This window comes from Protomyctophum parallelum (assembly GCF_964188405.1).
Source record: "Protomyctophum parallelum genome assembly, chromosome: 7".
NCBI classification, from domain to species: domain Eukaryota; kingdom Metazoa; phylum Chordata; class Actinopteri; order Myctophiformes; family Myctophidae; genus Protomyctophum; species Protomyctophum parallelum.
Window position 1 is genome coordinate 29,345,837 of NC_139705.1, and position 9,450 is coordinate 29,355,286.

The window sequence follows — 9,450 nt, forward strand, 5'->3', positions numbered from 1 at the left end:
TTACGAACACGTTTCGGCGTTCAAGCCTTCATCAACGCTGATGAAGGCTTGAACGCCGAAACGCGTTCGTTGCTGCTGCTCTGCAGCATACCATGTCAACATTTAAATAAATTAAGAGTGCCTTAAAACATGAGTTCTGTGAGTGCTGGTTTTCTCTTTTAGAGAAATTTCTGTTACAGGAGCAGATATGACACATAACACATAACATAATGTACAATAATATAATATAATATTTATATCATGATTGACTGGACATCGTCTGTGATTTTGGATATTGTACTATTGTGATATGGCACAAGTGTTCTATAAAAATATAAATATCAGATCGGGAAAATTCGGTATCGGCAGATACTCAAAATCAAATGATCGGAATCGGATCGGGAGCAAAAACAAAACATCCCTAGTTGTAAGCTTGTAGATCTGCTATGGTTTTGAAAAAAACATTTGAAAAATGTACAGACATTTATCAACGTGGAAACGATAATTTGACGATCATGCAATATATATTATATAAAAAAACTATTGCGATTATCTCAAATAATTGCGATTATTAGGAGGATGTTATGTAATTAATTGCGACATCAGGCGACCCCTACCGTTATGTATGTCAGCATCAATGAACGCCACGTGGTGTCGACCCAAACCCAAACCCTCGGGCGAGGAGGGAGATTTGACCCTGGTGGTGGAGACGGAGGAGGGGGCTGAGAACACCGAGTAGAGGGAGCTGGGTTCGTAGCCCATCATGGGAGGGGGTCTGACCCTGGTGGAGAACAAAGGTTATTATAGTTAAAGCCGGATACTTCACCCTTTTTGCAATAGAAATTATATGTTGACACGCCGAACGCCCAGGGTTATTTAATCCATTAAATGAAAGAGCCCGGCGATGTATAGCATCGAGCACTTTTACCGACGGACCGGATGTTATCCCGGATGTAGCTATAGATGTAGCCAAAACACTCTCGAGTAAAGTTCTCAAACTCTGCCCGACCCGACCAGGCCCGGGCCGAACCGCGGGCTCTGTGATTTTCCGCAAATTTGAAAAGAGTGTTATTATAATAAAAATAGCAATTCTGTTGTTATTGATTGTGTAATGTGATTCTGTATACATGTATGCATTTATTATGAAGAGGGCTGCGCTAGGCGATTCACTTGTGACAGGAGGAGACGGGGTTCGCATCGCACTGGCATTTCAGACTCGGAGGCCTCGTACACACATGTCAAACCACGTGACTTCCATTGGAAAAGCATTGAGCCTGAGGCGGCCATGAAACACAGACAGAACAGATCATGTCCGTCCGGCATATGTGTACGAGGCCAGAGCAGCATACAGCCTGTCCTGCACTGCACGCAGGCAGTGCAGTAGAGAGAACAGTGAACGGTGTGAGACTTGCTTGCTTGCCTTGCTACCGCTGGTTTCCCTCTGGTTTGCGCACCAAACAAGCTACTAACCACCAGTTAACTTGCCAAGTTGCCATATGCTTAGATATTTTATAAAATCAATCGGATTATCACAGCTGAAGAAGTGTCAGGTTTTCGTCATGTTGCACTGAGTCTCGTTAACTCAGCTGGCTGCGATGAATAAAACCTAATTATTCACCAAACGATCCAAGGTGATATATAACTTAAAAACTACACTTAAAGCAACTTCACTTCAGAGGAAACTAAGGGAGGGAGCTGAAGCAGCTATTCGTGTTTACTCACCAGTCGTCCACCACTGTATGGAATCCATTCGAATGATTGGAAATGGAAGTTATGGAACATTAATAGCCTATTCTAACGTGAGTTACATACATCCTTTATTTCGATAAATCCGTTGATCTCCGTTCTCACTTTCACACTGAAACACGGCACCGCCGCGCCGCAATTTAGTGCTGCTTTGGTTTTTTCTCTCTTTTTTTCTGTCAGGCTTTTGTCGGGCTTCGGGCTTAACATTATGGTAATTATTTGGGTCGGGCCGAGCCTCGGGCCTCGGGCCATCGGTTTTGATATCAATCTCCATCCTAATCGATCTCAGTCTAGGTCTGTACTAATTAATAGGACGGAGACCTCGGTCTGGGGCCCTTAAACTGTTAACTAGTCAACTAGTACCAACGAGGTCAACTAGTCGATTTACTAGTCGACTATTCAACTAGTCACTAGTTGAATAGTCGACTAGTTGCTTAAAGCCCTAGAGTGGACCTGCAAAAAAGGCCGCAAGGCAGCTCCTCGCTGTCCTTTTTGAACAGCCTATACAACAAAGCCTGCAACACTCACCTCGTGGAGAACTGTTGGGAGAACACGGGGCACAGGGAGTTGGGCTCGTAGCCCACCACCACGGTGGTGGGGAGGGATTGTTTCCCCCCACCTCCCCCCCCTGCCCCGGGGGGCTTGCAGCAGCGGCAGCGGCAGGGCGTGAGGTAGAGGTAGACCAGGATGAGCACCATGGTGACGGCGCAGCCCAGCAGCGTGGTGTAGCCCTCGCTGAACGGCTCGGCGGCCGGACGTGTCACCGTCACGTTCACCTTCATGAAAACCAGACACGGACCATGTCACACCCAGAGTGTAGAGTAGGAGAAGAGCGACACGCTTTGATCTCGCCGCAAAGCGGGTGCCTATGGGCTATAGATCCAAACATTGCTCCTATGGCTGGAACTATCCCATTGAGATAGAATGAGCACTTCCGCATTTCATTGTTACAATGGGAGTCAACACTAGTGTCGCCACTCTCTTACTATAGGCTATTACTCTGGTCACACCTAACAGTATATACTGGCCTCGGACACCGCGTGCATTTTCTTTTCAAAAGAAAAGGAAAACCCTGGGCAAGAGCCATAGACATGCGTAAAGATCACATAAAGATCTATTGAGTGGCTCCCTCTTGTTGCCTAAAAGAGTTCTAGATTACTTTATTCCTCTCTTTGGGAATTTTGTCCAGCTGCCACATACTGTACTGCTTTACTGTAAATGTAGTAAACACAAGTAACTTCATGGAATAAATTATGGCCTATACTTGCAGTGTTGCAATATTATTGTAGTTTTACTCCACTACATTTATTTGAAAACTATAGTTACTAGTTACTTTAGATTATTATTGTAAAACATACACTAAACAACATCAGTCCTATATTGCAGGCTTCTAAATCCTAAAAGCTTTCTGAAAAACCTGTTTCTGTCAGTGGTTTTCAAAATATGATTCGCTGCGGATCTGAAAATGTCACTGTGCTACTCAGTCTGAAGAGTCTACTATTCTCCACGGGACATAGATACACAGCTGGTCTGTTCTGACATCACAATGTGTTCTGACATCTGCATAGACTCCATAGTTGGGCATGGCTGACAAATAACTCCATATATGAGCATTGGCTGCGGTACGTCGTGCCCCCAACAAAATATGAGGCTGGGAAAAAAAACTTGCTTTTTTCGGACCCTGGTTTTGGAATGACCTACAGACCAGACTCAAACTGGCTTCTATGATTCCCCTAGTGAGCTTTAAAAGGATTGCCATGGGTACACTTCCCACACACTGCTCTTGCTTTGACGTATAGCAAATGTTGGTTCTCTTGCTTTCTAGTTTACTAGCAAATTTCGTTGCTTAGTTTTTATTTATTAGTCTTTATTGGTTGCGTTACTAGACTGTATTTAGGATCTTCTTCGGTAGTGGGTACTGTATTTAGGATCTTCTTCGGTAGTGGGTACTGTATTTAGGATCTTCTTCGGTAGTGGGTACTGTATTTAGGAACTTCTTCGGTAGTGGGTACTGTATTTAGGATCTTCTTCGGTAGTGGGTACTGTATTTAGGATCTTCTTCGGTAGTGGGTACTGTATTTAGGATCTTCTTCGGTAGTGGGTACTGTATTTAGGAACTTCTTCGGTAGTGGGTACTGTATTTAGGATCTTCTTCGGTAGTGGGTACTGTATTTAGGATCTTCTTCGGTAGTGGGTACTGTATTTATGATCCTCTTCGGTAGTGGGTACTGTATTTATGATCCTCTTCGGTAGTGGGTACTGTATTTATGATCCTCTTCGGTAGTGGGTACTGTATTTATGATCCTCTTCGGTAGTGGGTACTGTATTTATGAGCGTTGCATGTTTGTCCTGTTATTGTTTTGTATTTATTGTTACTGGCAGAGCTGTGTAACTTATTTTGCCTCTTCTCTTGGCCAGTTCACACTTGTAAAAGAGACTTCAGTCTCAATGTGGTTTTTATGGGTTAAATAAATAAAAATAAATAAAAAATAAAATAATAAAAGGACACAGACAAAATAACTGGGTGTATGGGGCATGCATTTCCGAGTTGCATCGTTCCAAGTAGGTCAGTGCACACCGGGCACTAGTAAATAAAGTAACATTATCGTTACCTCGCGGGTGGCGTTCCTGGCCGAGTCCACCACGGAGGAGGCCGTGCACACGTACAGCCCCGAGTCGTTGAGTGTGGCCGCCGGCACCTCCAGGGTGCCGTTGGCGAACAGGCTCATCACGGCGGCGGCTTCGTGGTGGTGGTCGCTGCTGTCGTTGAGGCTTGCCGTGGTGACGTAGCCCTGGCCGGGTGTCTGCCACGCATACCAGAGGTCGGAGGTCGCGCTGCCGCCCACACTCAGCGACGTCTGGCAGTCCAGCTGTATGCGCTCGCCCTCGAACACCCACAGGCTGCAGAGGAGAGGAGGAGGGGGGAGGAGGGCAGGGGAAGTTGTTTTAGTTAGCGGAAAGTAACGAAATAACTAACCAAAACTAAATTTGAAAATAATCTTTTTAAACTGATCTAAATAAAAACTACAATAGGTTTTAGTCATAGGCTGGGTTTCCCAAACACATATGGTGTAAGACTTGTAGTGCTGCACATGCTCAGATGCCTTCTAGGCATCACACACAGAAGCCTGTGAACGTAGACATTCCGTGCAGATGTGCCACGCAATGGTAGGCCTCAGGCCTGAGGCCTGGTATGGTAGGCCTCTGGTCTACTATTCTGACATTTTATTTAATAATATTTGGACTGCTGGACAGCTGACAGTAGGCTCTCTTTACTCTTAAAAAAGTATACATAAATATAATAATTATATTTATTATAGCATTATCTAGGTATATATATATATATATATTAGTCGACTAAATCTACAGTTCATTTAGTCGACTAAAATGTATTTTGGCCTTGATGCCGTCGTTGAAAATAGCCAATCTACAAGCTCACAACACGTCGCAGCGTGACGCGTTGAGCTTGTAGATCGGCTATTTTCAGCATGCAACCAAGTGTAAAATGACTCGTACTGCATCTCATGTCCACTAGTCCCCTTCCTAGCATTTTAGTCTAGTTTCTTTGCTGTTGACGAAATTGTCAATACATTTAGTCTTAGTTTTAGTCATCGTAGCTTGTAGTTTTCATTTAGTTTCCATTTAGTTTTCGTCAGTGTAAAAAGGTAGTCTTCATTTTAGTCGACGAAAACAACACTGCTCCCGGACTATTGGTACTGTATAACCTTGAGACGGTGACGGGCAGCTCCCCGGCGGTGGCAGCGGTGATTCCCCCAGCGCTGCAGTTCCTGAAGAAGAACCGCGGGTGCTGGAGGAAGCGTACGGCGCTGGTGTGCGGCTCCCCGTAGACGGTGCAGGTGTACTGGTCCCCAAAGTCCTGCAGAGACTGGAAACCCCGCGCCTCCCAGTGCCAGAACACGCTGTGCAATTTAAACACATTTACAACGTTTAGCAGAACGCTCTTAATCCAGAACGATTTACAGTAAGCAAGAACAACACATGCATACATTACATACATAGAATAGTCATGTATAGGATCATAAGTAAACCAAGAACATCCGTCTGTATGTTAGGATATATACGTACATTGAAACTATAAACCAGGGGTCCTCAATAGGCGGACCGCGGTTCATAAACTTGTGCCTCAACACAATACCTCTCATTTGCTGTGCATTTTTGGAGGGGAATATTTGTGAAACATTTTATTTCCATACACCCCAGTATTGATTGGTTGGGAAGGGATCCAATTTGTATAAGCTTGCCTTGGTTTGACTGTACTAAACAGGCATAGAGCCCCGCTCTCCGCTGGCCGCTGCGTCGCGCTGCGACACGTTTTGAGCTTGTAGATCGGCTATTTTTTCTACGACAGTAATATATGGCCCTAGGGAGTGAGTGTGGAAATATAGTGGCCCTCTCCATCGTCAAAGTTGCCCACCCCTGCCGTACATGGTGAGTTTGGTGACGACCTGAACCAGTGTTGTTTTCATCGACTAAGACGAAAAATGTTCGTCTACTGCCTTTTCTCACTGACTAACTAAGCTATGATGACTAAAACTAAGACTAAATAGAGCGTCGCAGTCCCGCCCCCTACCAGGGCCCAGGAAATGATTATCCGTCCATTTCCCTCATAGACATTTCAAAAAGTATTTATTTAAAGACCTTTTAAGCCTCGTAGAAAGAAACTCTTGTTGTGACAAATCATGACAACAAACACAATTTTTTGGGCCTTAGTAGCCTTACAAATAATTAGAAGAAAAAAAACGGCAGGTTACCACACTATTTTGATGTTTTTCTCCTTTGTAATTATTTGTTTGGTCCAAGATTTTGTGTTTGTTGTCATGAGTTGTCACAACTAGAGTTGGCTTTGTCCGCGGTGTAACCGTCTTTAAATAAATACTTTTTGAAATGTCTATGGGAAAAATGCATTGGGAATCATTTCCTGGGCCTGGCGTTGTCATTAAAGGGAGCGGGACTGTGACGCTCTATAGCCTATGTTGACAATTTCGTCAACAAATAAAAGTAAACAAAAATGTTAGGAAGGGACTAGTGGACAAGAGATCCAGTATAAATAAAAGACAAGTCATTTTACACTTGCTGAAAATAGACAATCTACAAGCACACAACGCGTCGCAGTTTAAGGATAAGGGGTTTAGCGGTGACGAAAATGGAGCCCCTGGTCAACTAAAACTAAACTAAACTAAAACATTCCGGGTGACTAAAATGTGCCTAAAACTAAATGAAAGTTTAATTCCAAAGACTATAATAGGACTAGACCAAAACGGTACCTGTACATGTGGCAGTCGCAGGCCAGCAGAGAGTTGTTGTGCAGGTGCAGGCCCCTCTGCACCAGGCCTGGCAGAGCCTTCACGTCGTCCCAGGGCAGCGCGGGGCCCAGCCGGTTGGACGACAGGTCCAGCGTGGACAGGAACGGGTGGCTGTGGTCGCGAACGGAGAAGAAGGGGAAGTGCGCGAGGTGGTTGAGGCTGAAGTAGGCCTTCCTCAGGCTGCCGAGGCCGCTCAGCGCGCCCCCCTCCACCTGGGAGAGGCGGTTGTTGAACAGGAGCAGCTCTTCTAACCTCCACAGGCCCTGTCACAGGGTGAAAGTAGGAAAAACGGGCATTCGTGCCATTTTCCCAGTTAATTGCCTGATTGCTGGATGTCATTGGACCTCTGTTGACATTTACAGGAAACACAATAGAACGTAGTAGTGATGGGAGATTAATCGGCAAACACATCGGTATATATCGGCTGATTCTATAGTTGTGTTTAGATTAATCGGCATCGGTTTGAATAATCAATCGGACCGGTCTGATCGGTCTGTCTTTACAGATAAACAAGCCCAAAGTAACAGCTTGAACAGATCTACAAGCTCACAGTATTAAATATAAAGGTATTAAAAGTTAAATCTGACTTGCCTAAGCCTGCAGTGTATTTTTCAGAATGGACAAAATTATTATATATTTGTATAGGCCTACATGATGAGATCATATCGACATCGGTAATATCGGTTATCAGCCATAACAGCAATTAATTATATCGGATATCGCAAATTATTCATTCATTCATGAATTCATGAATTCATTGAGTGGTTGTCAAGCCATTTCATTTCAAGGCCCGTCCAGTATTTATTTGGCATTTGAGCCACGGACCACCATTTGAGTAGATTTAGCCTCTCAGACCCAATACTTTTTGTTGTGTTTGGACAAGATTCTGTCCACAATTCCACGCTGTATTGACGTTGGTACCATTATAGGACAGATAACAGGCTGTATTGATGTTGGTAGCATTAGGACAGATAACAGGCTGTATTGACGTTGGTACCATTAGGACAGATAACAGGCAAACGCTGATCAAAATAACAATTATTCTATATTCTGTAACTGTGTAGACTTCTTGTAAATTAAGTAATACACACACACACACACACACACACACACACACACACACACACACACACACACACAACCTCCCATCTGCAGTGCTTTATGTCTGCATAATTTGTAACCAAAAGCCCTCAAATATGATGGAATATGATTAAATAATTACTATGATTATTGTAAGCTCACAATATCAAACAAAAATACATTTAATTTTCAATTAATTGAAAAATGATGATAAATGCAATCACGTAAATTCTTAACGACAAAGAATCGATAGATGAATAATTGTTAACGTCCCTAATACCTGGAAGTAGTGCGTCTCCACGGTGCGTAGCTGGTTGGAGGACAGGTCCAGGTGTCGGAGTGTAGCCGACACGTTGCCGAAGACACCCGGGGCCAGGCTGGCCAGCTGGTTGTGGGCCAGGCGCAGGGCCTCCAGGCGGGGCACGCCCGCGATGGTGCCGGGCGCCAGCCACGCCAGCTGGTTGTATCCGAGGTCCAGGGTGACGCAGGAGGCGGGCAGCCCCTCCAGGGGCGGGCGGGTCAGCCCCACGGAGCCGCAGCTCACCGTGTCGGAGGTACACAGGCAGACGGACGGGCAGGACGACCCTGACGAGATGCGCAGGAGGAGGAGGAGGGAACGGAGCAGTAGCGCCAGAACCACGGGACCTCCTTGATACGTGCCAGAGGGCATTTTGGGTATTTGTTTTTGCACTTTGGGTTCCTTTAAAAAGGAACCAAGGATCAGATGGAGGGATTATATCGCCAAACTGGCCTTTAAACGCCTCGGGATTGGAAGTCTGGAGGTCTCTGCTCGAGCTGTTGCCCCCCGCGGCCTGACTACGGATAAGCGGTTGAAGATGGATGGATGGGTACCTTAAAAAGATTCCGTATCTTTCTGGTACATTCCGACTAACGTCTCTTCCGCGTGTGGTTAGGGTTAGGGGACAGCGTTAGCATTGAGCACGTCAGAATGGCAGTGCGTTGGTATAACTGGTTTCCGAATGCCAGTGGTGTGTTAAATACACACAAAAAAAATATGATATTCTTGGCTTAATTAATAATTAGTGCGCTGTTCTTTGTGATCGGCACATGCTCTGTGTAGGCCTATTCGTCGGTCGGTGAATGAAAGTCCTCTTGCGAACAAACACGAGCAGATTTGTTTGTCAACATATCCAACCTCTAAATCCCTCACTCTAATCCTCTTAACCCTGAAATAATTTAATTTCACATCATTTAATTCACCAAAAATAAATAAATTAGGGTTCAAAAAAGCTAAGCCAGTTGGACATAGTTGTAGTGGAGAGTATAGTATCCAGTGAGGGAGCATTTCTCACTCACTCAA

At 44.8% G+C, this 9,450-nt stretch overlaps 1 protein-coding gene across 1 annotated transcript; it reads right to left on the reverse strand.

Annotated features, from left to right (window-relative positions):
• Positions 1-8,799, reverse strand: LOC310862008 (amphoterin-induced protein 3-like; the record flags this gene model as incomplete). Its single annotated transcript, XM_083769744.1, has 7 exons — positions 1-80; positions 597-760; positions 2,254-2,501; positions 4,338-4,626; positions 5,451-5,645; positions 7,011-7,312; positions 8,410-8,799. The coding sequence occupies 7 exons, from the start codon at positions 8,797-8,799 to the stop codon at positions 1-3; spliced, it is 1,668 nt and encodes a 555-aa protein (XP_083625870.1).
• Between the last annotated feature and the right edge of the window lie 651 nt (positions 8,800-9,450).